Here is a 27,545-nt window from a genome sequence, read left to right on the forward strand (position 1 = left end):
AAGATGACTAGAAGAAGTGTTTCCCTTTAATGCTCTGTGGCACCTTTTTTACTCTAGTTCTCAAGAAAAGGGTTGGAGTGGTGGAAGGCCTGGTCCAGCAGCTCCCATTCCATACCTTCCTTTTATTGCATGGTGTACAGAAAAGGTGGACATATTGGATTTTGCCTTGACTGATTCTTTTTGTTGTCTAGAGCTAAGTTATGAGGCTGCACTAGGTGTAGATTTTGGGGAGGACTAATCAGACAGACAACGTGGCAGTGGCCTTGAGTGCCCCTTTCTAGCCACCACAGAAGGGATGGCTGAGGACTGTTCAAGCTCCACCATGCTATTCTGAGGTGTGAACTTGTTCCCCTCCCCGTTATTTCTTACAATTTTTACAGAATTTCCAAAGTACAATTAGGTGTAAACTTGTTGAGCTGAGTTCCTATAACTGCGTCATGCAGGATTTTTTTAAAAAAGAAATCTGAGCAAACTTTTCTCTGTTGCATTTACAGTCCAAAACAAAAAGCAAAAGGCAGAATGGAATGCCCCAGTCAAGGGCCTGTGAAGGACGGGACCACACTTCAGCTTCATTTCATTGCAAACAAGAAACATCCCATAAAAAGCAAGGAAGAGGATACAAGGCAGGAGTTCACCTAGGGCCAGCTGGTGATTTCACAGCCAACCAGGGATTACAGCCAGGGACTCTGCGATTCATGCTCATAGCCACTCCTCTTATACCTGCTCTAAATTTGACTCCCTCTCCACTGGACACCATCTGCTCCCAGCCAGGTGGGGTATCTGAACCCTGGTCTATGAAAGCATGTACACTTTTCACACAAGAAAGTTCCCCTATTAAATTTATTGCATTGACTGATCCCAGGAGCAGCCCCAAGACAGCCCTTCCCTCCTAAGGGACATCCTTGAATAAGTGTCAAATTTCAGCACAATCTGCCCACAGGAGCAATGTTCCAGGCAGGCAATGGCCCAGTCTGCTCTCAGGAGCCACAGCTCAAGGACCAGCCACTCCCTCACTGCAGACTATCACTTCTGAGGCCACATAAGTTCAAGAGCTCTGCTGCTCTGCTCCCAAACCCCACTTCCCTGAGAGACCCTGGTACAGTTCTGAGGTTTTGCCGCACAGTAGCAGGAGTCCTCTGATCCACTGGGATTTATGCTTCCCTAAGGAAGGACCTCAATCTTCTTCTCAAGAGTTTGACGGGGAAACAGGAGCTCCCTCATGATGCCATCCAGCTCCTCCAAGGCCAGCTGTGCGTGAAGTACAGTGACCTCATCTTGTTCGCAGCGCACCACAAACTTCAGCAGGTGGTAGAGTTCCAGCAGGGCATCCTGGAGAACCTGGGGGCAGGGGGTAGGGGAAGAGGAAAGAGAAAGTTGAATCAGGGTTGAGTGTGTGGGAGTGAACTATTTGGATCCCCAGTGCCTATAATGCACAGGCAGAGTATGGGAGTGTTCTTTCTGAGCACCAAGCAAAGGCTAGACTGGCCTCTGCTTTGTCTTACAATGCTTTCTCAATAGTTTCCCACCTTTTTCTGAAGGATCTGAGAGCCAGAAGATTGTCAGGATGAGGTTCAGGGGGAGGGGGAAGAATACCTTTCCAAATTTCTCCAATCACAGTCTGCATGTGGTACAGCCAGGTAATCCCACCCAGACAAGCTTCTCATTAATGCTCAATGCATTTTCTGCCTCCTCCACCTCCCACTGTACAAAGAGAGTTGTGGCCACTGAGCTCCTGCAGCAGGTGAGCTTTGCAAAGCAACAGAGGCAGGCCTGTCTTGCATCTTGCAACAAACAGGAAGCAGCAGCAGAATCTGAAAACAGAAACTTTTATAGATAGGGCTTGCTGGAGACTGCCTGATGAATGCTCACTTCAGAAATAAGGAAAAGCCCTGTGGCTTCTTGTGTCCACATATCCACCACAGCAGATCAAAGCCTGGCTATAGGAACATACGGTAGGAAGCGACCTTATATGGAGTCAGACCATTGGTCCATCTAGCTCAGTATTGTCAATGCTGACTGGTAGCAGCTCTCCCAGGTTTCAGACCAGGTTTCCTTCCAGCCCTATGCGGAAATGCCCAGTATTGAACCTGGGACCTTCTGCATGCAAAGCTGATGATCTACCACTGAGCTAAGGCACTTCCCCAATAAAGGATTGATAGCCTTTGCCCCTGTTGAAGGTGTGACACCACTTCCTTTTCTGTAACACCATAGGAAAACACCTCCAGCAGGAAAGCATTGTACAAATCTGGGAGATTCCCTCTTATTCCTAGGAACAACTGAGGTCATGATAGTGAGCTGTCCGAATGCTTATTCCCACACCAGGAAAAGAAACACCCATTGGAGAGGCAGAGTTATGTGCAATGTCCAAAAGAACCTTTCATGCCCCAGAAGTCATTCAGCTGTCTAACCAACTGAGGTTAAAGGGCTCCCTTTGCAGCTGCCTGTCAGAAAATAATTTTGTCTAGATCTGTGCTAGAAAATTCCATAAGCCTGATCTGGCCCCTAGAGCAATGTTAGCTGGCCCTTTGTAGACCTGGCACATTCTAGTCAAGGTGTGATAAAATGTTTATAACAGGTAAGAGTGAGGAATTAGTATACACCCATCTATCATCTTTTGGATTCTGAATCTAAGGTGCCACCACTCTGCCTGCAGAGGTGTGCTCTACACACCCTTCTGCTTTGCCCAGGCTTCATTACAGATCCTGAGCACGTGAACTACTGTACAGAGCTACCTGGTGGCAGGTAATGGAGCTTGGAATGATCTAAACAGAGTTGCCTCACTGCATGACACATTGAGAAAAGATAATGGAGATTTCCCAGAACTTTCAATGTCGGGAAAGCGAAACAGCAAAAAAGAAAACGAAAGTCATTAAAAGCCAGAAAGCTTCAAATGGGAACCTGCACCGGGTCAAAATTTGCAAAATTGCAGCCATGATTATGCTGGAGGTGAGAAGGCAACTCTTGTGCTGGGTCAGTTCAAATATGGAATGAGGGCTCCCGTCCTCATTTTCTTTTGAGGTGCAGAGCTCCCCAGAGCCCAACAGGAAAAGCGTCCACTGGCATTAGGATGCAATGGGGTCACAAGGCAAAGAGTTTTGCTCAGCCTGAAAGGTTCCCAATGAGCTTGTGCACTGCAGTGGCATTTGATGAGCTTGTGCAGTGGCATTTGATGAGAGAGCCACAGGAGCAACTAAATTGTGGGCCTGGCCTGCAAAGGTGTGTGCATTCGCAGAGGGCTGGATTTTTTCCCCTTGAAAGGCAGTTGGGAGTGACTTGTGCATAAATGCCCTTTTCATTCCAGGTGCCTGGCACTGAGGCTTCTGCCTGTCCAAAGGTAGAAAGAGAAGCAGCCTTGCCAAAGAAACAGCACTGCTATGCAGGAGAGGCAGAGAGTCAAGCAGCTTCTCTCAGAGCCCAGCATAGCTAGCCCATCCCCACATAGCTTGGCTAGGAGTGAAGGTAGAAAGGAGCAGGAGGAAGAAAACACAGTCCCTGGTCTTCCTGGATGGGGCACTCCCCAGTGTCCTGCCAAAAGAGATCCGCTGGTGGCAGCTTGTCCAGGGCTCCTGGCCTGCACCTGGCCAACCATGCCAAGGCAGCTCCACCTGATGCTGCTGCACTTTGAAACTCAGGTGGGCAGTCTGTAGAAGCCCCAAGTCCCAGCAGGCCTCATTCACTATACACAGCCTCAATACAAGGAATACATCCCAAAACCCTCAGCAGTTTGGCAACTTGCTTATCTCCTTTGGGAAGTTTGCTGATTGTTTTGATTGTTTTTAAATTTTATTACCGGTACTAACCATGCAGAGGCTTTAATGGAGTAACATTCATCTCCCATTCTTAAAAGGAAGTGGCCTGTGCCATATTATTGGGTTAGGGGCAGAGAGAAACTTGGAAATAAAAAACGAACAATTTATCTGTTATGGAATACTGGGGAAAGGGATTAAAATCCAAAAACCCTTCCCCAAAACACTCCTGCTCAATGAAGACCTGAAGATTTTCATTTCTCTGCTGCTACTCTGCAAATGTTTTATACCTGTTTGACAATGTCAGGGGAACTGCATGCATATTATATCTTTGAGCTCCAGTGATATAAATTGGGTTTGGTACTGGCAGTCTAGTAAATACTAAAATTAATAAATCCAAATCTTTCCAAATGTCTTTTCCCCTTAAAAACTGCAAAGGGGATAATGCTTCCCATGCTTTCAAAACTTTAGGAAGTGTTTCCACCTCCCATTGTGTCGCTCATTCAAGGTCACTTCCATCCTTTGTAATAATCAAGGACAAAAGTGCAACAGCAGCAGCAAGCTGAGAATATGGCTGGAGAGAAATCCTAGTGGGAACAGAACTTCCTGGGCCTGGATGGTGTTCCTACTGCCCCTTGCCTCAACTTGGGAGGCAGTTCACCTTGGAAGGGCACCAGGGCGGTTCTAGGCGGCCACACCTTTCATTGACTGCCTGCAGCAACAATCAGATGAATATGATTCTTGTCATCTTTTTTCCAGTGAGTCAATGGCAGTTGCAAATGAAATTCCCACTGCTCAGAGCCAACTTCTGGGATAGAACCCAGCTGTGGCAGTCTGAGCCTTGTTGCAAGAATGCTGCCCACACAGGAAAAGGGAAGAGGCAGCCTTCAGTCTGCTGCCGGAAAAGCTAGTCGTTTATTTTGTTAAGGTGTCACAATGTGTTCAGACCATTAACAGGTCTTATTCTGAGTAAAATACTGTTTGCTCTTCAGTATAGGCTTTCACTTTCAGTACTGAAAGAGGTCCTGTTGCTAGGCTATAGAGGGGAGAAGACCTACAGTTGAAACATGATGGGCAATGTTCACAATATAAACGGCGGCTTCCGGGCACCATCTCAAGGCATGCTTCTCCTTTTACTTTTTGTCCATTTTCTTTGGTGTTGCCCCCGCTCCACTTCTCTTCACACAGGGCACTTGCAGGGCAAAGCACAGCCCTGGGCAGAGATACCTGGGTGCTGGCCCTTGGGGGAGTGGGGGAAAACTTTTACCTCCAGGGTAAAGAGATGCTACAGGGCATCTCTCTTTTGGGCAGAATCAAGAAGGGAAGCAGCTCACCTCCACCGCTCTTGTGCTGAGGCCACGCAGCAGAAGCACCACCACATGGACGGCTGCTCTCCGCACTTCAACCTGACCGTCGGTCTTCGCTATTGCTGTCAGACATGAGGTCACCTGTCAGACAGATAAAGTCATAGGTCCTATTAGGACAGGCAGACTACTTTGCCCACCTGTGATGGTTTGTGGGCTGGGGACTCAGGAGTGCCTGCACAGGAAACCCGAGCGCAAGATCAAAGCCCACCACACCAGAATAATCAAGAGAATAGGAGGTTGAGAAAATGATCTTTCCAGCCCCACCTAAAGACTGAACCTGGGACCTGCTGCATGCAAAGCAGATGCTCTGCCATTGAGCGACAGCCTTTGCTCTCAAAACCCCTTGTGGAATGCTGCACTAAGAAAACTTAAGTGAAATAGAAAAAAAAGTTTTCTTCCCCATCTTGGTGCGAAGAGTTAGTATTGCAAACTCCTGAGCAAAAGCAGCTGCTCTTTCCTTGGAACTTATTCACATTTGTGGCATGGAAACTACCACCCAACTTGGGGTGAGTGGGCAGAACTCCTGTTTCCTGGCCTCCAAGGAGGTCCCTGCTGCTGGTTCTGAAAGTGGCAGAGAAGCCTCTGCCCTGCACAGAGTTCCCCACTGTATCCTCCTTCCTTCAGCTCAAGGGCAGCATTTTCCCCTCCCCCTCTGCAGCAGCTCCTGCTGAATCAGCTGGCACCTGGCCCGCTGCAGAGCCAGAAGCATCCTTCTCTCTCCCTCCTCACACATAGAAAAGTGCGGCTTGAAATCTGCACCAAGCCACCCACAAGAGCTATAGCAATAGGCAGCAGCAGAGCTGTCATGCACAGCTCCTGACACGAAGAGGGCATTCACACCTCCTGCTATTCCAGCTTCAGCACTGCAGGGGGGAGGAGGGGAAGCAGCTTAGTGGTAGAGCACCTGCTTTGCATGCAAAAGGCGCCTTGTTCAATCCTGCCAGGTGACACCTCTCCAATTAAAATAATCTCACATATGTAGCAGGTGATGAGCAAGCTTTCTCTTTTTGCTCAATACCCTGGAGAGCCTGCTGCTGATCAGAGCAGACACTGCTGAGCGAGACAAAGGGTCTGACCTGCTAGATGAGGCTGCTTCCAATGTGCCCAGCAGGATTCTTTCAAACCTTTGTGGGAATGAAGCTTATGATCATTTTACCTAGATACCCTATAATGTGCTTTTTTAATAATAATAAAAAAACCCAGCCTATTTTACTCACAGCTATTGAGGACAAAGGTTGTGTACACACTATGTCTTTAAGGCACATTAAAAGTGCACGCACGCACACACACCCCTCAAATAAACTGGGGGACCGTGGTTTGTTAAGGGTTGCTGGGATTTGTAATACTGGGAGGGGTTAATAATAGTGCCCAGAATTCTTTGAGGGAAAGGTGATTTGAATGTGCTTCAAAGGTATAGTGTGAACACAGTGGTCCAGTTATGGACTTCTTCTCCACCCCATAGCCCTTTTCACATATACGTATGGGTGGTTTGCAGTTTCTCACCTGTGGCAGCAATTAGGATGTCATTCTGGTTTAATTAAACACCAAACATAAGGCTGCATTATGTAGTGTGTGTCTCTGCAGATTAGTTAACCCTAGACAGAGCTTCCATCAGCTTTCTCAACCCAGCAGAAGGTCCAGGGTCAGGTGACCCTGAAATGGCACACAACATGCCTTTGAACTTATCATCCTTGGAGGTAGCCCCCAAAAGCATTACTGTGCAGAATCCAGAGAACTGATCCCTCCTGCCTGTGAATACCAAGATGTACCTGCCTGGTGGGCACATATTTCCATGGCACCCATCTCTATAGCACCGAAGTGCATCATTGGACGCACATAGCATTCATAGCCCTGCTCTAGCTAGTTGTTGGAAAAGTGGCAGAGGGCAATTGGAAAACACAGACTTCTTGGCTGTTAAGGGTCCATTCAGCAACCTTCCAGGCAGCAAAAGGCACACCCTAGCTTCCAGTAAGCCTTACTTACAGGGGTCAGCAACCTTTTTCAGCCATGGGCCGGTCCACTGTCCCTCAGACCGCGTGGTGGGCCGGACTATATTTCGGGGGGGGGGGGGGAAATGAACGAATTCCTATGCCCCACAAATAACCCAGAGATGCATTTTAAATAAAAGGACACATTCTACTCATGTAAAAACATGCTGATTCCCGGACCGTCCGTGGGCCAGATTTAGAAGGCGATTGGGCCGCATCCAGCCCCCGGGCCTTAGTTTTGGGACCCTGCCTTACAGCCACTCCATAAGATTACTATGATGCCCATTTTACAGATGAAGAAGCAAGTCCCACCAGACGACAGTTTGCCCAAGGTCACTCAATGAGCCCATCAAAGAGCCAGGCATCCAGATCCATTTCTTCCCTGCCTGCTCTCACTGCCTCCCACTTGTAATTCAGAGACAGTCTCGAAATAATGCTGTAAGGGGATTTAGAAGGCGATTGGGCCGCATCTGGCCCACGGGCCTTAGGTTGCCTACCCCGTACTAGATACTCAGCATCGTGCTTGGCCTGTGGCTCTCATCTCTGCAAAGGAAGCTGCCTTTTACCAAGTCAGATCATTGGGTCCATCTGGCTCAGTCCTGTCTGCAGTGAACAGCAGAGGCTCTCTTGGTTTCAGACAGAGACATTCCCAGCCCCAGCTAGAGACCCCAGGGATTGAATTTGGAACCCTTCTGCATGCAAAGCAGATGCTCTACCACTGAGCTATGGAGGAGGAGAAAATGCAGATACAAAAACCCAGGAGAGGTTGTGGAGACTGAGGTAGAGTTGTGACTCATTGATAGAGCATTGGCTTTGCAGGCAGAAGGTCCCTGGTTCAGTTCCCAGCATCTCTTAGGGCTGGGAACGTCTCCTGTCTAAAACCCTGCAGAGGTGATGCCAGTCCGCATAGACAATGTTGAGCTAGATGGGCCAATGGCCTGACTCAGTATGAGGCAGGTGTTCTGCAGCTTGACACAGAAATGCATGGTTTTGAGTGTTCTGTCCCTGGAGCACCCAGTTGTGGCTCTGATGGACATAAACTTGAACGACACCAGTCAAACTGCCCATGTTTAATGGAAGATACCCAATTAGCAAACAGCACAGGACAGTGGAGTGTATTAGTGGGCAGAAGGCAAGAGGCACTGGAAAGCATTACATTGAAAAAAAAGAAGCCTGTGAGAATGCCCTACAGCAGCCTTCCCCAACAGTGCCCTCCAGATGCTTTGAACTACAACACTCAACAGTCTCAGTATCACATGACTGTGCTGCCTGGGGCTAATGAGAGTCTTAAACAGGCATCCCCAAACTTCGGCCCTCCAGATGTTTTGGACTACAATTCCCAACATCCCTGACCACTGGTCATGTTAGCTAGGGATCATGGGAGTTGTAGGCCAAAACATCTGGAGGGCCGCAGTTTGGGCATGCCTGGTCTAAAACATCTACCTGGAGGGCACTAGGCAGAGAGAGTATGTTGAAGGGGCTCTCAGAGGCCAAAAAGGCAAAAGGATTTCATAGCACTAATCAGGCCACAGGCTTCCATTTAGGAGGAAGTTATATAAGCTATCCCTTCCAAGCATGTCACCCCAGTAGCCTGCTATGTTCCAGTAGCAACAAAAGCTTTTGAGAGGAGGTGATGTGGTCAATACCTCATGGACCACAGAGCCCAGCTGAAAATGAAGTATCTGGCACAGCTCTCCCAGATTGGACAGGCTGCTTGCCCTAAGAGTGCCATCCAGATCTCTTGCTCCTCGTAGAAAAGTGTGGATCAGGTTGTCTCGGTGTGAGAAGGCCATGTCTCCTGCAAGAGTGGGGGTGGGGGAGAGAAAGGTTCTGATTATTTAAGTCACTCACCTTTTGCAGAACAGAGCTCTATGCTATGGAGAAGAAATAGACAAAGGGATAGAGAATGTATTAAACCTATCACCTATGAAAAATACATAAAACTCTTGTTAAGCAATACGGCTGGGTGGGGGCCAGCACTGTTGATATCTCTTGGGGGAAAAGCGGCCTGCTCCATGGAGGACATGACGAGATGAACAGAGATGAGGAGCCAAGGACAAATGGAGATCCCAGGCTTTTGGCGCGCTGCCACCTCCCTTCCATCAGTAATGCTTTTCCAACTCACGTGTAAACCACCAGACAGTGCAGGTGGTTGGCAGAGGATAGCTCTCTCTGCTGGAGGTGGTAGCGTCACAAAGCCTGGACAATAAAGCTGTGGTGGTTTAAATTGAAAACTTATCTATCACATGGCAATGAGCTGCAGCTCCAATCTAGAAGTCACCTTGGCCAGCGGTGCTCTGCTATCGACCAGTCAAGATCACACGCTTTGGCGAGTGTTCACAGCTGACCAGGCGCCTGGCCCATCTGCACAACCCCCCTTCTTATGCAACCATCCACTGGCCTGTGGCTCATAGCGGCAGCTGTCAGCATGTGTGCCCATGGGCATCTACAATGTGACGCCAATTTTCCTGGACTCACCTCTGACCTCTGATCTGGGGGCGGCCCAGCCTCTTGTGGCTTCTGTGCAGAAGGATCCTCAGCACAGTCCTAGCTAATGACCTAGTGATTTTTGTTCCACTTTTTGAGCAGGTTTCCAGGATGGCTGGTCAGGCAGCCACCTGTTAGGAAAGGTGATGCTTCTTATTGCCCCAAACTCCTCTTCTCAGCCCAGAAGAGGAATCCTGAAGTCAATTCTTGCTGATTTGGGAGCAGATTTTTCTTAATGACAGAGAGAAAGAGTGCCTGGGACTCTGCAGTGCTGCTCACCCTGAGCCAACAAGCAGCACTCCTAGCAGATACATGAACAGCTGCTGGTGCAAAAAGCTCATTTTTTTCAGGGAAGGAGTGGTGTGAACTTCGACCCGGAAGGATGTTTTCAATTCTGCTCTCACTATTGCTTGCCCTTACTTCCCCATCTATAAAATGAGAGGAAGGACACTTCCAAAGTGACTCTGGTCACAGGGGCTGCAAAAGTTCCTGGGATTTTGCAGTAATAGGGCTGTGGGTGTGGAAGTAGCTATATTCCTGTGCCTCAAAGTGGTTGCTGTTAAGATGCCCAAACTCAGAACCATGAAGAACCAACCCATGTAAAAAGGATCTAGGTGTCTTGGTAGACCACAAGCTTAATGTAAGTCAACAATGTGAAAAATGTATCACAGTTTAAGAAGGATATTGGCAAGCTTGAATGTGTGCAAAGGAGAACAACCAAGATGATAAAAGGACTGGAAACCAAGCCTTATGAGGAACAGTTGAGAGAGCTGGGTATGTTTAGCCTAGAAAAGAGAAGCCGTTTTTAAATATCTGAAGGGGTGTCACATGGAGGATGGCGCAAACTTGTTTTCTGCTGCTCCAGAGGATGGGACCTGAACCAATGGATTCAAATTACAAGAAAGGACAGTAAGAGCTATTCAACAGTAGAATAAATTACCTCAGAATGAGGTGGACTTTCCTTCACTGGAGGTTTTAAAACATGTTGGGTGGTCATCTGTCAGGCAGCTCTGATTCCTGCATTGCAGGTGGTTGAACTAGATGACCCTTGGGGTGGATCCCTTCCAATTCTACAATTCTATGATTCTAGATGCATGCAACAGAATAGAATGTGGCTGTCATGTCAGTCCCAAGGGGGTCGGGCAGAAGGTAACATCATGCCTTTTACTAACGACACCAATTTAATGCCAGTCTAAGAGTACGCCAGCTTTCTTTCAAGTTTCACAAAATTATTCATGAGAGAATGGAGAAGAAGCAAATATACACAACTGGGATTTCTGTTTGCCCATTCAGAGGCCACAGCAGACCAAGTGCATTAGAAACAGCAAAGCGTGTAAAAACTAGAGTGAGCAATTCGATTGTGCTCCTTAACCCATGACACAGAACAGCAAAGGGCAACAAGTCTAAAAGGAAGAGCCAGAAGACTTTTGCTCTGTGGCAACTGCTCCCCCACCCACTGCCACTGTGACTAAGTAGAACCAGTGGGGTGTGCAAACTTGCTGCTGCAGAAGTATTGGGTGGGGGGGTGGGGACACGATGAGGCAGGACTGAATGTGGGTTTATTCAAGCACTCAGACAAGAACAAGAGTTACATGACAGGCCATAAGCACTTCTGCACTGGATACACCCTGGTGCTTCCGGCCACACTGTCAGGCAGGCACAGGATGAAAGGGTAATCCCTTAATTTTCATTAGTCGCCTCTCTGGTTCCCCCTGAATTCCAAAGCATACAAATCCCCCCCCCTGGTATTTGTCTCACCTGCATGTCAATGGGACAAAAGGCACACACATAAGCATCTGCCCTGAAGGGGCTTCAACCAGAGGAGGAGTGGGGGAGGGATGCCAGCTGAGGGTAGATCTGCTGTTGCACAGTTACAACCTTTGCTCTCTTTTGTCAGGTGAACTCTTAAGCTAAGAACCAATCTCAAATTCTGTATCTTGAATAACTTGTGCACAGTAAGCAGAATCTTGTAGATTTCTTTATTCCACAAAAATCCATTTTGGCTCTGAGACCAGCACAAGCCCGGCTACCTTTGCACACACATTTTCAGGCAGGCTGTAAAGTCTATAGTGGTAGTACTTGGGGTGAGATGGGGAGCTGTCTACTCTGCTGAAGGAAATTAGCTTGCATCCCTCGGAACTGTTAACCCCCCCCCCCTTGGTGGGATGCAAGGCCTGCAGTGCACCAACCCACCCAGGGTGTCAGAAGCATCTCCCTCCCAGGTGCCCCTCAACTGCTGAGGAGGAGGAGGAGGAGGAGGTCTAATTATTATGATTCTTGCCTATGAAAGCAGCACTTTGCCTGGATCAGGAGCTGAATGAACAAAGCAGGTTCCCTCCCAGCCTCCTCCCCCATGCAGTGAATGATCCCTGAATAAGAAGAGGAAGTGTCTCAGCTGACATCCTGGGGGAAGGTTTAATGTGTTTAAACTCAATTGATAATGCAAATCCTTCAGCAATGCCTGGAAGGGGAAGAGGAGAAGCACCTCTTTCCTCCCCACCCCAAGAGAAGAAAAATGAGACTACACAGGCACATATAAAGCCACAGTTCTAGCTGCTCCCCCCCCAACTCCTGAAGTTACACACAACAGGGGTCAGGTTGCACAGATTCCCTTTCCTTCCTTAACTGTTCCAGCCAGCTGACAGATCTCAACTTGTCTTCAGCTTTCTGCTGCCTGAAGAAGAAAATCTGCTTTCTAATGAGGGCTGACATGAAAGCAGCAGAACTGTTGCAAACCAGCCGCTCCCTCCTGGGATGCAGGCTGTCTGCTTGCACAGGAGTTGTCCCTTTGCAAAAGACATCCCAGAGCTTAGGGCATTTGCTGCAGTCAAGACCTGCAGGGCAGGGTTTGCCTAGGCACCCCACCTCCCATCCTCCTCCTTCCCAGAGCATCACTGGAGTCCTTCTCCTCAGCAACAGATGCATCTCAACCACCATCAGGCAGGGAGGGGGAAGCCAAAAGATGCACAGGCTCCCGGGGCAGCTGCACCCAGCAGAGTTGTCAGCTGCCACCAGCTCCCTCACCCCTGCCAAACGCTCTTGGACTATTTATGCTGAAGAGCCCCAACAGGTTGTCTTGCCTGGTGCTGGCGAGAAAAGCCAGAGGGACAGAACATCAACACACCTGGAGGAGGAGGAGGAGGAGGAGGAGGAGGAGGAGGAGGAGGAGGAGGAAGGAGGAGGAGGAGGAGGAGGAGGAAGGAGGAGGAGGAGGAGGAGGAGGAGGAGGAGGAGGGGGCACAGCTTGGGTTGGTTTTCTGAAAATCAAGACAAGTCCTTAGGAAGTAAGTGACCACCTGTAAAAGGGTGGGGAAGTCAAGTCTAGGGGCACTTCCAAATTATTGTACAATGGTACCTCTAGTTGCGGGCACGATCCGTTCTGGGGTGCCATTCACACCCTGAAAAGTCCGCAACTAGAGCAGCGCTTCCACGCATGTATGAAACACGCAGAATGCTTCTGCGCATGCGCAAAGCGCGCAGAACACTTTTGTGCATGTACGTGCGGCAAAACCCGGAAGTATACACTTCCAGGTTTGCCACATTCGCAACCCGAAAATCCGCAACATGAACCTAATGCAACTAGAGGTATGACTGTACTTCTTAGTCCAATAAATGAACACTACAGTGGTTATTCCAAGGCTCCCCTCTCCCCCACAGAGAACAGCCGCGGAATCCCAAAGGGCTGCACTTGAATGCCCCCCACCAGAGAGCTCTCACTGGTAGTAGGATCTTGCTGTGCCATGATGGAGCAGATGGGTCAAACTTAGGCCCCTTTTGCTTCCAGCAGTAAGTCATAGTTATGTAGTGGTGCAACTCTTGCTATTCCACTTCCACAAAGGCAGCACATGCCTTGTAGAAGGATGTGCTCAACCAACGTTGCTTTGGAAAGGTTTTCCTCCACACCAGAGACAGCAATATCCAGAGGTGCAGAAGGGTTTTTGCCACAGCCAGCACTCCCTGCTCCCTGTTTGGAGCAGAGACAGCCCCAAAGCAAAGCAAAGCAAATCCCAGAAAAGATTAGCAGCAGGGGGTGGGGAAGGAAATCCAGTGATTTTTAAGAATAGAGTCTTAAATAGTGCTGTAGTGTTGAAAAATGTGAAGACGCACAAAACACTTTGGTTTAATTTGGTCTATAAATAGACAGACTAGTTGGTGCATGCCAAATAGGGGGCTGTGCTGACAGCAATGCAAGAACCAGGGTGGCAAGGAGTGGCACAGGCCGGGAGTGAAGTATGACACCTCAGCAGCCTCAAGAGACCCTCATTCAGTCAGCAGCCCCACACCCCTAATGCATGACCAAGCAGTGGGAGAAGCCACAACACACACAGCCTCATAGCTGCAGTCCCCAGGGGTGCTGGGGTGTGTGTGTGTCTGTCGAAGCCCATGGCTGTTGTCGGGGGTCAGGGGGCCTGAGCTCCAAGTCTTTTGCCCTGAGGTGGACATCTCCTGCACCTTCTCCCCTTTATTTTTTTTAATTACTCCCCCTCTGAAACTCAGCCTCAGTTTGCATTAGCACATGCAGATATGTATCACAGGCCTGGGGCCTCAAAATCCTTTTAAGCCAATCACTGAGCACCTAAGTGGCCAAAGTGCTTCCATTCATTAAACAAAACTTCTAGAAGATTAACAATAAAATGCAATGAGAATAGGGCAGAAAGAGAAGAAAATTGTGACTGGAAAAGCCTTCCTAATGTTTAGCTGACTAAAGAGCACTCTTGCTGGGGGCAGGGAAAGCAGGAGAGAACAGCACCTTGAAAAGAAAAAGAAAGAAAAGAGATACAAACAGGAGGGTAAAGCTCTGACACACAGGGGAGCAATTATGCTATTATCTTTAAAGAAAGGGCCCTTTGCCAGCAGCAACTCATCAGTGAGCCAAGAGAATTTTCCAGCAGATGAGGTGTCTGAGTGCACCTTCTTTCTACCTGCAAGAAGAAAAAGCAGCTGCATAGACCAGGCACAGCAGTGGGTAGGAGAGAGTAGAGGGTGTGCGAATCACTGCCAAAAGGGCAACGTAGCACCAAAAGGGTCACATGCTCTACCTTCACAATTGGAGGTAGTATATCTTTGTGGAGGACCTAACCAGAAGCCCAGTGGTGAAGGTGGTTGTGTTGCCATGGAGAAGCTCCCTTCCTCATTCCTGAAGGGCAGCAAAACCAGAGAGAAAGGGGGCAAACAGGTGGGTAGATTCATTCAGGGGATCTGAGCTGGTACTAGCTGTGCTCTGTTTGAAGGCAGTTTTGCAAGAATCCAATGCTACATATGCCTGTGGGACAGGGTTGCTTGTTTGCCAGGCATCTACGAACCTGCTCATAAAATCACAGACCTGCTGAGGAAAACAAAACTCTGGCATTGCTTTTACACATGTGTGAACTTCAAGGAGTTACTTCAAAGAGCCATGGGCTGTATCCAACTAAGTTATCCTTGGACTAGATAAGATTAATGGGCCTAACTTAGCCATGCTCATTCCTTTCAAGGGGTCTGCTCCAAGGAATGCTGGACACAATTCATATTGCTGAATGCCAACAGTTGAGTTGGAACAAAGCCTATAACCAGGTGGTTAATTGCCAAATTTCACAGGCTGGAGCCTTGTCTCTTCAGAGGCCCCATTCTTTGCCCACAAAAGCTAAAGTCTCCAGAATATGCTTTATGCTTGGAGTGGGCAACCAGTCACTCAGAAGAAGCACAAAATATTCCAAATTGCTCTGAGTGGAAGGGCAGTCAGGGTAGATGCAGCTTAGCCCACAAACAGGAGTTTTTAAGCAGGGGGTGCATATTGTACTTTGGAAGCTTATCAGAAGAACAGTAATAATGGCAGACATGCTTCCTCACCACCACAATCACCCCTTTCTTGCAATGCATGATCAGATGGAAGTGTCAGGAGTGTTCTGGGCCACCTGTTCAGTACATAATGGTCAACAGCATGGCCCTGGTGCCTGAGAGTGCACATGTCCCAGGATCCTTTACATCATGCAGGGCTTCTCAAGCAGACAAGCTGATGTCAAATAGGCCAGTTCCCTCAAGGCAAAAAGCATGAAAACCAGAAGAGGTCCTCACCCACTGAACACCTGTTTGAGAAAATATTTATTTAGCTGCCACAGAAGCCAAACCAAGGAGGAAAACCTGTAATCCCCCCCTTTATCCAACTAAAAGATTTAAAAGCCAGTCTTTTAGCCATTTTCTGCTTCAGACAAACAGGTGGGATGCACAGATGGAGAAACATCTGGGCCAGATGGTAATTTAATGAGTTAGGCTCAACATATATAAAGCACAGTAAGGCTAAATTGGCCAAGCAGGATTTGCAGCACAGAGTACAGGGAGCGATCTGTTCACTGGCAACAGCAGTGGACAAAAGACTCAAGATGGCTGTGGTGGCACCATCAAGACTGGTTCGTGCACCGTGCTAAGCTGGCACCTGTCCCCCCACACCCCAGTTGTGCAGAGGAGCTTGGATGCCACCAAGAAGCAATCACTTTAACAAACAAAACCTTTAAAGAAAAGCCTAAGCTCCAGAGAACTCAGCCACTGTCATGCCCAGACAAGTCACAAGGCTCCAGTCTTAGGGAAACAGCAGGCAATGCAGCCAAGTTTTATAATGGTGCCTTGTAACATGCAGGAAACCGGTGGGCAATTCCTGAACTTCCATTTATGGGGAAATGAAGCAAGGAGAAAATTAATAGTGCCGTTAAATAGCATGCACAGATTCTAATACAACTTGAGGCCTAGAAAAAGGAGGTGACTCATTCCCTTAGACATGCCTAATTTTCCTTTGTAAGGGCAGCACATGCTGTGTTACTCCAATCTGTGCCAGAGGACATGACTTCAAAGCCAGGGGACCAGGGTGGGTCCAAACAGTAACTTCCCCTGCTGTCAGTTTGGTGCTTGGGCACCTGAAGGCCAAGATGCTGCTGTGGAAGAAGGAGCAGGGATCTCTTCTAGCACGACTCTGTCCAGGTGGAGTGTTCTGCCCACACACTGAACAGCAAAGCTAGAGACATTTGTAGATTGTGAAGGCTGGGTACCAAGTTGCCAAGGAACATCAATGCTGTTTGGCACTCTGCACTTAGTACAACCAGTTGTGGGTTTTATACCAGAAAATGAGCATTACTCAACCTCCTGGACAAGCATGATTATAATGCCAGCATAGGCCTCCTCAGAGAGCCACATGTTCTGGTGCTCCACACGCTGCTGGAACAGCTCTGGCACAAAATTCCCAGTGGGAGCTGCAAACTCACCTAGTGCCCGTGTGATGCGCATCAGGGCCTCCCCCACTTTCATCCTGGTCTCGACCGTCTGTGCTTCCTGTGTGCCTGGATGAGCGCTCCCATATTGGGCCAGCAGGTAGGGAAGGACTCGCTCTGGGAATGCATCCGACAGCAGCACAACACCTGAAGATCAGGAGAAAGAGAAGCACCAGGGAGTGACATAGAAGGCAAGCATTGGCAACTGTGTGGACTGATGTCCAAGATGCTAGTGGGGGTACTTTGAACTGATGGCTTTTTGAGCCCTTTCCCAGCTCTCCAATTCTAAATCCAGAGGGGATAGCAGAGGAAGCACTGCCTCAAAAGGAGGAGAGATTGAAAATCAGATTCACACAGAGGACTTGGAAGGATTGAGCAATGTGCCTAAGAAAGGTGTAGTTTGGATTTGATATCCCGCTTTATCACTACCCGAAGGAGTCTCAAAGCGGCTAACATTCTCCTTTCCCCTCCTCCCCCACAACAAACACCCTGTGAGGTGGGTGGGGCTGAGAGACTTCAGAGAAGTGTGACTAGCCCAAGGTCACCCAGCAGCTGCATGTGGAGGAGCGGAGACGCGAACCCGGTTCCCCAGATTACGAGTCTACCGCTCTTAACCACTACACCACACTGGCTACACCACACTGAATAGTTTAAAGTGATCTTTTATTCCCCACCTGGCTAATTATTCAGATTTTATTTTTTGCCCTTGTCCAAAGGGTGTTTATGATAGTCTTATTGCCACATTGCCTTATCCTGGGAGTGGGGATTCCCTAGATGTTGTTGAACTCCATCTCCCATCAGTTCCAGCCAGCATGATTAGCAGAGATGGGAGCCACAGTCCAGAAACAACTGAAAACCCCTAAATTCCTCAGCCCTGTTGGCAGTATGGGAGCTTTTCCAGCTTAACACAGCTCTCTTGCAAGGCAAAACAAACCAGAACAAGCCTCAAAAAGGGAATTCCCAACACATGAGACAGAATCACCTCTGAAGCAGAATTGACCTAGGAAACTAGAAACCCCTGGCTTGGCATAGCACCACACACCTTTGCTAACCTGGTGCCTTCCAGATATTTTGGACTGCTGGCTGAAGCTGATGAGAGTTGTAATCCAAAATTAATGTAGGGCACCAGGTTGTCATAGGCAGCAACAAAAGGTGCCAACTTAACCAGCTTCAACTCTGTCCTGATGGTGGCTGTGCCAAAAAAGCCACATTCCCAAAGGGGTAGCTGCATTCATGTGCAGCAACAAGGTGGCAAAGTTCTGGACGTCCTCAGAGATGAGCCGGCAAAGACTGGCTTCATCAGATGCCACCCACAAATCACAATGGCAGAAAGGTGCTACTTACAAAGGTTCATGTCACGTGAGTCACTGCCCCTGGAAGAGGCAAGGGCAGCACCAGGGAATCAAGCCCAAATCTGGCCCACTGAAGAGAACTAGAATCAAGGTTTCCCTTCTGAGTGTGCTCTTAGAAGTGTTGTGTGTCCTACAGCCTTGCTCCAAGAAGTCATGGCAGCATTCTACAGTCAAGCCAGAGTAAACAGTGGGGAGGAAGCACGCGTCACTCAATTGCAAGCTCCACCACGGAACCATCAGAGCAGTGAAAACAGCCCAGGTCCTATTGGGCCATGCCCAACACCTTCAGTTCAATAGCTGCTTGTATTTGGCCTTGAAGGCACAGGTTACGACCTCAACCCTTTGAGATGATATGGATGCAGCTGTCTTTCACATCCCTTTGATCTCCAGTTCCAGATCAGACATGCCTCTGGGCACAGGAAGAAAAAATGGAGGAGGAGGGAGGAAAATGCCCTGGGGATTAGAAGCAGCAGGTTGTTGGGAAAATAGGTATTATGGGATTGTTACATCTGCTAAGGGCATTGTCAGCTAGTGGCGGAGAGGGATGACTAGGCTCCATTTGGGAACTCAAGCACCTGTTGCTGTGCTTGACAGAGATCCAAGGCTTCCTATCCCCATGCTGGGTGGCCTGCCTCTTAGCCTAACCTACCTCATAGGGTGATTGTGTGGATTAATTGAGGAGGAGGAGAACCATGTACACCACACAGAGCTTGGGCAACTTGGGCATCCTTGGCAAAAATGGGGGTTATAAATACAATAAATAAATGAGAGTTCACAGCCTGAAGAACCGTATATGATATAATAACTGTTCCTAACATTTACCTGGAAAGGAAAACTCATGTTTCCCCTTAGTCCAGGCCTCCTGGACCAAGCCAAAGTTTAGCCCTTAAAGCTTCTGTCTGAAAGTGCAAAAGGAAAGGCCATGGATGGGAGCTTGCTGCAGAAAAGGCTGGCATAGGAAGCAGCACTTCATCACAACACATGGGGATATTTCCACCTTAAGAGCTGAGGCTGGCACACGCCACAGCTTGCCCAAGGTCTCCCCAGGAACAGGGCTCCAACCGCCAAGTTGCCCAAGCCCAAGGCCCAAACTGACAGTAAAAAGCTGTGTGGGAAAACCCACATGAAAAAAGAGAACAGGGAGCTCTAGGGCAGAGGGGAGCAGAATTCCTCTTTAAAGAGTTGGTTTGAAGAAGATGAGAAACCTTCTCCTCCTCCAGGAACAGAACCATGGAGAGGAAAAAGTTTCCAATGAGGCCATCTGAGGTAGCCCCTAAACCGGCTCAGCTGGTGCCCTTTGGCTCTAGGGCACAGGTGGCCAACTTCCAGCTCTGAGGCCTGATCTGCCCCGCCCTCCAAGCCTCAAGCAATTTTTTCAGTCCTCAGCCAAAACCCCACCAACTTTGGCACTGGGCGGGGGGGTCGAAAGTGTGGGGAAGTGAAGCAGACACAGTGCTGGAGCAGGCAATACTCTGTGCTCAGGAACGGATGCAAATTGCCCCCTCCTTGGTCACCACATCATGAACAGAGGGGGCAATAAACCCCTTTCTGCTGAGCCAGAAAGATTTTCATTTATGTAGGGCTGTAAGGTAGTTTGTCCTGGATCCTAGGCAAGTCAATTGAACAATTGCATTTTGGGGCCTTTTTAGAGCTCAACAACTTTCAGGGTGTCCTGGTTTTTACTTTTTGAAATATGGCAACCCTAATTTATGTATTTGTTTAACATTTACAGTGCACCAAAGGATCTCGGGGTGGTATACATAGTTCTCCCCCTCCCCTCACAACAACCCTGTAAGGTAGGTTAGGCTGAGAGACCGACTGGCGCAAGGTCACCCAGCAAGCTTTTCAAGGCTGCATGGGGATCTGAACCCTGGTCTCTCAGCTTAGTCCAACACTCCAATCACTACAGGTGGGGCAGGGAAGGCTGTGTGCCTGTGTGTACATGAGAGTGCGCAGGGTGGCTACACCCACCTCTGACCCCCAGAGAGTGTAGCCAAGGGTAAATGTGGCCCTTGTGCCAAAAAAGTTTATGCTGGAAGTGCAATGATCCTGCCCCCTTTCTCAGTTGTTTAGGCTTGCTTCCTTCTGCAGCAGGTAAGGTGCGGCAGTGGGGGCGGCGGCGGCGGCGGGGATTGCTTTCTCTGTGATACCATCCGCCAGGGAGTCTTGAGAATCACAGAAGATTCCATCTCCCACTCTGGGCGCAGTAAACAGTGCTCTGGACACTTCAAAGCTCAAGGGGCTCATTGCAGCGTAAAGCTTATTTTTTTACGGTCCATCACAAAATATCCAATACTGAATACATGCGAATCCCACATTGTCAACAGCAGGTTCAAGGACCACATCCAAGGTACAATTACAATTTCTTCCTGTGGCTCAGACTGGCTGAAAGCTGCCAATATCCTGGTTCTGTGCTCCCCCACCCCCTTTCTTTTGAGAACAATCATGTTACTCATTTCCGGCTTGTAAAGCAATGGGCTAGTAAATCTGCAATGGGACAGCAATACTTTTATGTGGGGGGTGCAGGAGGGAAGACTGTGGGGCCTGGAGCAACTTTGAGGGTGCCAAGCAGTGAGTCAGTGGCAGAGGCTACCTGGCCAAGACTGAAGTCTCTCCTGCCATGCTAATTTTCAGCTGCTTATCTAGCTGGAAATGGCAGGGAGCTGTGTGTTCGGGAATGGGGTGCATGTGTGTTAGTAGCCGGATGGCTCTCTGGGGGAAAGGGCAGCAGGTAAAATGTGACAGCTGCACCACATCTTAGCCTCTCCCCTACATCGTCCCAGCCCTTTTGAGGCAATGCCGACATTACTCTCAAAGCTGAGCCTTTCTTACTCAGCCCTCCTGGCAAAGTGGGAGGGTTCATCAAAGCCATCGCAAAGTTGCTAAACGTGCAAGGATCAATGCTTTCCATGTCACTGGTGGGAGTGGTGAGATGTCTTTCGCCTGCAGGGCACACATGAGCCCTTCACATGCTCAAGCCAACACAAGTACAGGAAGGAAAAGGCAGGGCGAGGAGGTTCCCCCTTCAGCTCCTTGGCTGTTGCAGCCAGAAGGGCAGGTCCTCTTTATTCCCTCTCTCCCACCTTCTTCTACCTGACAGGAGTCTGAGCCAGGGGCTTCCTGCTGGGACTTCCCAGGTGCCCTATACAAACTGCACAGAAAAGGTGCAGCATGAACTTTGCAAGGGTTGAAGACTTCCTCCTCCTGAAGCAACTTTTTATCCATCCATCACCTTATTTATGGGTTTTCTTGCTCAACCCCACAGTACTTTAAATAAGTGTTTGTTACTCATCCTGAGCCCTTAGGATGTTACTGGGATAAAAATCTGAATTATTATGAATTACACTGCACAATGAGGAAAGGGAGCTGGCTCGCACCCAAATGCATCCTTACACTTTGAGGGTGCCAAGGAATCCCCAGAGAAGAAACAGTGAAAAAATCCATCGGTCCAGAAAGCTGGTGGTGGATACTATTACTGTCTCACTTTCCTCACCTCTGTCTCTATGAAAAAGAGGTAGGAGGCCTCTTTCAGCCTCCATTTAGCCCAAAATATATGTTACTCTGCAGTGAAGCTTCCAGGACAGTTTTCAAAAACAAGATAAAAACCCCACAACACATAAATACATGGGAAGAGGAATCCCATACCTCTGTTATGATAGACTGCAAAAGGAGTTTGGCTACTTCATCAGGTTAAAGGCCTATATAGTCAGGTATCCTGTTCTCATAGCAGCCAACTAGATGCCTTTGATGAAGTCCGCAAGCAAGCCTGACTGCAACAACTCTCCCTGCTTGTGATTCCCCACAACTGGTATTCAGAGGTAGACTGCCTTCAACACTGGAGGTAAAACACAGCCATCAGGATTACATGGCTACACCAAGACTGCAGGTATGGGGCAAGTGTGCTCCTTCCCTGCACTGCCCCTGGCTCAGACCAGAAGAATGGCCAAGCTGGGGTGATGTTCTGAGAAAATTCTCTGGTTGCCACCTGCCTAAACAGGGCAACTGGTGGAGAGCCACTGAAGTTTGACCGTATCTCAGACCTCCCTGTGTGGCAATCTTGAGTTCAGCCTAGAATGTTCCTCTTTCCTTCTGCACTATCTGTACACAGCAGCTGATTAATTATGGACCCGGAGACATACACAACATTCATCCAGTGCCCTGCTACCACTGCCAACACACAAGTATGGGGGCTACCTTGGAACGACTCCTCCAGGACACACTGTACAAAGGGATGAAGTAACAGGGAACACAATTCTGTTGAATACAAGATGCCACAGTGCTCGTTTCCTAAGAAGACAGCCAGGGACACTGGCTGCCAGCTCAGTATTTGCATAGCATATCTGCCTGGCTTATACCAGATCACCTTGCTATTCTTCAGAAGGAAGCCAGTGAGAGATTGCTTTGTTCAAGGAATTAGTGGTGGCTTCTCCCAAAAGCAGGAGAGCAGAGATGCTGCCAATGGACAGGAGAGGAAGTGAGAGTTGCTTGACATGACGATGTCCAAGCAAATTGCACAGACCAGTATAACTGGCAATGAGACCAGGCCAATTCAAGTTTTCAGATGACCAAGAAGATTTCAGGGAAGAGCTGTGGCTCTGTGGTAGGGTGCTTGCTTTGCATGTGCAAGGTTCCAGGTTCAATCCCCACATTCCCAGGTGGGGCTGGAAAGGAACAACTCCCTGCCTGAACCCCTGGAGGGTTACTGCCAGTCACTGTAGAGGCAACCCTTGGCTAGGTGACCCAATGGACTGACTCAGCATAAGACTATGTACCTGATGTCAGCTGATGCTCTACTGTGCTCACATGCCCAGTATCTTCACGCTTAGTACCTTTCCAGAGCAACACTTAACTGTCTCCCAGCCACTTCTGGAGAACAAATGCCTCCTTCACATGGGATAAGGAAAACAGCATTTGCTCAGCAGAGCCACTGAGCCGTGAAGCAGCATTTGAATTACCGGTACTAGAGAGTCTGGGGTGTGGGGATTTTCTTTTGTCAGCAACTTTAGCTGATGTTTAAAACACAACCCAGTGAACGGGCTAAAACTGGAGGGAAGCAGGTTGTGGGGCTTCTTGATTTTATTAATGGCTGCCCCTCATTCCTCTTCTTCCAGTAAATTAAGTAGTGTTGTGAAACTCAACATCTCAACACCCAAAAAACAAAAGTGGAACCTGGGCAGAAGCAACCTCTCAAACACCTCCCATTCCTAGGAGTGAGGGTAGGGGATCTTAGTGCCCCTAAACTAGAGGGGCTTTTGGCTTGATCCAAGTAGGCGATCTGTCCTTTTTTTAAAAAAAAAATCATGTCCAAGCAGCACAACTTTCCACTGACAAGGAGCTTGGTGTTGGCCGCTACATAATTAGTCTGGCTAGACAGCAAAAAGCTTCTATTTTCATTCTCAGCAGAACTCAACACAAACAGTCAGACTCTGCCTGCTTACCTTGGATAGCAGAAAGATAAACAAAGGAGTCCTCGTGCTCCAAATTTTCCAAAAAAGCCTGGAAGGATAAAGTCCAAGAATCACCCAACTTGCATTCAAGTAGCATAGTTATCACAGCCTCAGTGCTGATGCCTTCCCAACAGAAGACAGTATCTCCTACATCCCTCATGTCACGCACAACCCCCCAAAAACCAGAGTTTTTGCTAACTGAAAACAGTCAGTGGTATAGCATCTGTTTTGCAGGAGGTGTCCCCAGGATGTATCTCCAGTGGCATCTCCAAGTGTTGCTGGGAGAGACTCCCAGCCTAAAACTGTGAGATGGACCAAGGGTCTGCCTTTTATAAGGTGGTTTCCCATGTTAGCTTAACTGGCAATTGGCGTCTAGGCAGGGAAGAAGGAATCCTGGAGGTTTTTGGAACCCCTCATAGATTTTACTGTTCTGACAGAGGGAAGGGTCAGATGCCCAAGGTTAGAACTGATTTCCTCAACCAATGGGAGAGAGGTGTCTCAGCCAGCATGTGGATGATGCCCTGCCACACCAGCCTGTGTTAACTCAAACTAGAAGTACCCCTGGCATGATGTACCAAAGGAAGAAAAGAGGGTCACACCCCACCAAAAAGGAGAAGGGTCTCCCTCACTTTTCAGGGAATTGAAGACTACTATCTGTTGGAGAGCAAATGCGAAAAAAGGCATGCAGGTATCTAGAAGTGGTTAGAATAGCTTTTGCCAACCCAGTGCCCTCTAGATTTGGACCACAATTCCCATCAGACCCAGCCAGAACAGCTGAGCTTGCTAGGGCTGATGGGAACTGTAGTCCAAAACATCTGGCATGCAGCAGGTTGGCAAAGGTCAGGTTTACTTAAACCAACAGCGACAGCCTTGCCTATGCCAGGGTTTCAAAGTGAGTTCTTCCATGCAGGAACACCCTTAGTTAGGCAGGCCATCACTAAAGGGAGTATGAAAGCAATGAAGGTGCACACACACTGCCGCCTCGTGGGTGTTCTCAGAGGGCTGACACAGTGTACTCAGAGTGTCTACCTTCAGCAGCTTCTCCTGGATCTTCAGGGCTTCCGAGTCCCTCTGCTCTATCAAGCGGGAAAGACTGCGCAAGGCAGCTGCTCGTGCTGGAATGTCCGGGTCATAAACTGATAAGAGGAGTTCTTGCAGGTCCTGAGATCCACAGCCTGGCTCTGCAACAGATTCCCCAGCCAGAGGCCCTTTTGGCAGGTTGGAAATGGGGTCTGTGCCCAAGCTGCTCTCCATGTGGTCCTGTGGCAGAGCCGCCTTGGGGTTGGAGGTCTCTCTAGGGAGCCTTTTGGTGAGGCCCTGTCTTACAAGAGCTCTTGGTTTGACCGCCACTCCTGCATCACTCTTGCCCAGGGTACTTTGCGCAGCAGAGCTGACTGTCTCTGTGGAAAAAGCTCCATGGGTGCAGATGGTGATACGCAAGTCGGCAGCAAGCTCCTGGATGACAGGCTCTGGATGAACGTGGGAGAGATCCTCCAGCAGGGGCACCAGCCCCTTCAGGGAAGCAAAGTCAGCCGGTTTCAGCTGCAGAGAGATCATCAAGCACGTTAGTCCAGCCACAAAGACAGAGGGAATCAGGGCTTCTCCTGAGAATTTTCCCCAGGGCTGAAGGGAGGCTGTGTCAGGAGAAGGAACTGCAGGAAGGAAGCCTTTGCTGTGGTTACCGTTATGGGCGTATATGAAGGATCTGGCAGGGGAGATAAGATCATGCCCCAAGCCTACAGGTGCAAAGAGCAGATGGGGTGGGAAAGGAGCCGCTTTCCGGGACTCGTGCTAAGGGCCTTGAGGTACCGTACATCTCAGGTGGTGGATTGCAAAGTAGCTGGAGAGCAAGCCGGGATGGGCAGAATTCACAGTACATATGCTGGAAACTGTCCACTTGAAATCTGGACAACCCACTGCTGCACCCAGCATTGTTACCACACCAAGAAGCATCTCCCCCTCCCCAACAACTTATTTCTAAGCAGCTTCTTAATGTGGCATTATTATAGTAGTAGATATCTGTAATTTGCCTTGCGTGTTAACCAGAGTGGAGGAAAATTATATAAATAAGATCATCTTCATCACTCAAGGGTTTTCTGGAAACCACATCAGATTTCAGCAAGAGGTGGTGCACATTTTGCTAGGGCCAGTGTAAAAACACAGGTTATGGGAGAGGAAAGAATAAATTTATGTCCTGGACCAAACCCAACAAGCAGCAACTTTTAAAACTTCCACTGTCATCTAGCAACAACCAGGCTATGACAGAAGGACCCAGGGCCTGGCTCCACTGGCTCAGCTAAGAAGACAAGCCATCTTTAGGCTCTTTCCATTGCAGCTGGTTGTAAGAACTCTGTAACTAAGAACTAGTGCCTGAGTTTTCTTTTCCTTCCTCCTCCCTCCCAATCCTTTTTCCTTTTCTGTAGTGCCTTTTACATTGTGAGCTATAAGACAACAAGGGTTGTCTTATCACTGACATTTGTATGCTGTTATGAAAGAGTGATTTTTTCTAAAACGTGGGATAAAAATGCTTCAAAATAAATGAACAAAATTGAGGTTTTACCCCTCACTCAACTTGTTTCAACTCTGGTCAGAAACCAAAGTACCGTCCATCTACCCCTAGCCAATCAAATAACTAAATGAAGTTGAATAACTTCAGCTCAAAGCAGCTTGTTTTTTTGTGGGGCTCCTGCCTACAGCCTCTTTGTAGGGCTACAGAAGCCAACTGGCCCTTACAGCCTTTATTCTCAGCCTTTTAGCCAAAAAGGTTCTCAGAGTAACCTAAAAATATAAGTACTGAGATGGTCCTTGCCTTCTGGTTCACAATCAAAAAAGACATGGCACGTGAGGAAAAATGAAGAGGAGGGAGAAGGGAAAAATAAGCTCAAGCACAAGTTATTACAGTTCTTGAAGTGATAGCTGGTGGTACTGGCAGTTCTAGGTACCTTACCCTTGATAAAGAGCAGATCCTTCCCTGAAAGGCCTGACAATGCCCAGGCCAAGAGGACAAGGCAGCTCCTGGCACATGGTTCTCCCTTCCCTCAGGACAGCTGACTTGTTGGCAGTTCAAATCCTCGCAGGAGGATTTGATAGCATTGCTCACCTCCATCGCTGATGCCAGTGACAGCTCTAGCCATCTCACCCTCACCAGAAGCGCTCTTCTCCTCCCACCCTGCCAAGGTCACATCCAGGAGCAGAACTTGCTGCATTCCGCCCCTTCCTCATGGAAAGAGAGTGCTTGCTCCAAAGGCACAAAGCACCTGACATGGGAGAAGTACTGCATCAGGCTCACTGTTCTCAGGTGGGGCCAGCTCTTTCTCAAACTGCCTTGAAAGGCTGGGTACTGGGTGGGCATCTGCTATGTGAGCTGTAATCTATGCCCACATTAGGCTCCAGCCAGCACTGTTGCCTCTCCCAATGAAGAAAGCTGCAGGATGGCCACACCATGTGCCCTAAGCGTGTCTGACTCCTTGCTGTGGCTACACATACACATCTCTGTCACAGAGATGACAGCAAGGGCACAAGAGCGAACCAGCCCTGATCCCCCCCTGACCGTGCCCCACAGTCTCACCTGCACTGCCCCTCCTAGTATGGCAGCCACCAGTCCCATAGCCATGCTCAGTGTCTGGGCCTCCACAGTGCTACCCCCCGAGCTGCAAGTGAGACTTGCACAGGCCCGCTGCAGAGTTGTTGCCACGAATTCCACAACCTAGAGAGAGAGAGAAGCAAAGAGAGATTATCATGTCATTCGGCTGAAAGACTGCCAAGACCTCAAAGACACACTGTACATCTATCTCAACAAACTCTCCAGAGTGTAACCAGGAGCAATCAAAATTAAGGACTCTTATCCTGAGGTTATTACTCAAGAGTATTCTGGGGCATTCCAGCTACACTCCATCACTGACAACCTCAGGCCACTTCTC

General features: G+C 48.7%; 1 protein-coding gene across 4 annotated transcripts in view; it reads right to left on the reverse strand.

Annotated features, from left to right (window-relative positions):
* Positions 1-403: 403 nt before the first annotated feature.
* Positions 404-27,545, reverse strand: part of TANGO6 (transport and golgi organization 6 homolog) — a 48,243-nt gene continuing 21,101 nt past the window's right edge. For 2 of the 4 annotated variants that reach the window (XM_035118907.2, XM_035118906.2), the window contains exons 12-18: positions 27,194-27,331; positions 24,655-25,167; positions 23,617-23,674; positions 16,821-16,973; positions 8,748-8,899; positions 5,081-5,194; positions 404-1,338 (exon numbers count right to left, since the gene is read on the reverse strand). In XM_035118907.2, coding sequence (XP_034974798.2) covers positions 1,162-1,338; positions 5,081-5,194; positions 8,748-8,899; positions 16,821-16,973; positions 23,617-23,674; positions 24,655-25,167; positions 27,194-27,331 — 1,305 coding nt within the window. In that variant the 3' untranslated portion in view covers positions 404-1,161. The remainder of the gene's footprint in view (positions 1,339-5,080; positions 5,195-8,747; positions 8,900-16,820; positions 16,974-23,616; positions 23,675-24,654; positions 25,168-27,193; positions 27,332-27,545) is intronic. The other 2 variants (XM_060276026.1, XM_035118908.2) reach the window with 2 other exon arrangements.

This window comes from Zootoca vivipara, chromosome 6 (genome assembly GCF_963506605.1).
Source record: "Zootoca vivipara chromosome 6, rZooViv1.1, whole genome shotgun sequence".
Lineage (NCBI taxonomy): Eukaryota > Metazoa > Chordata > Lepidosauria > Squamata > Lacertidae > Zootoca > Zootoca vivipara.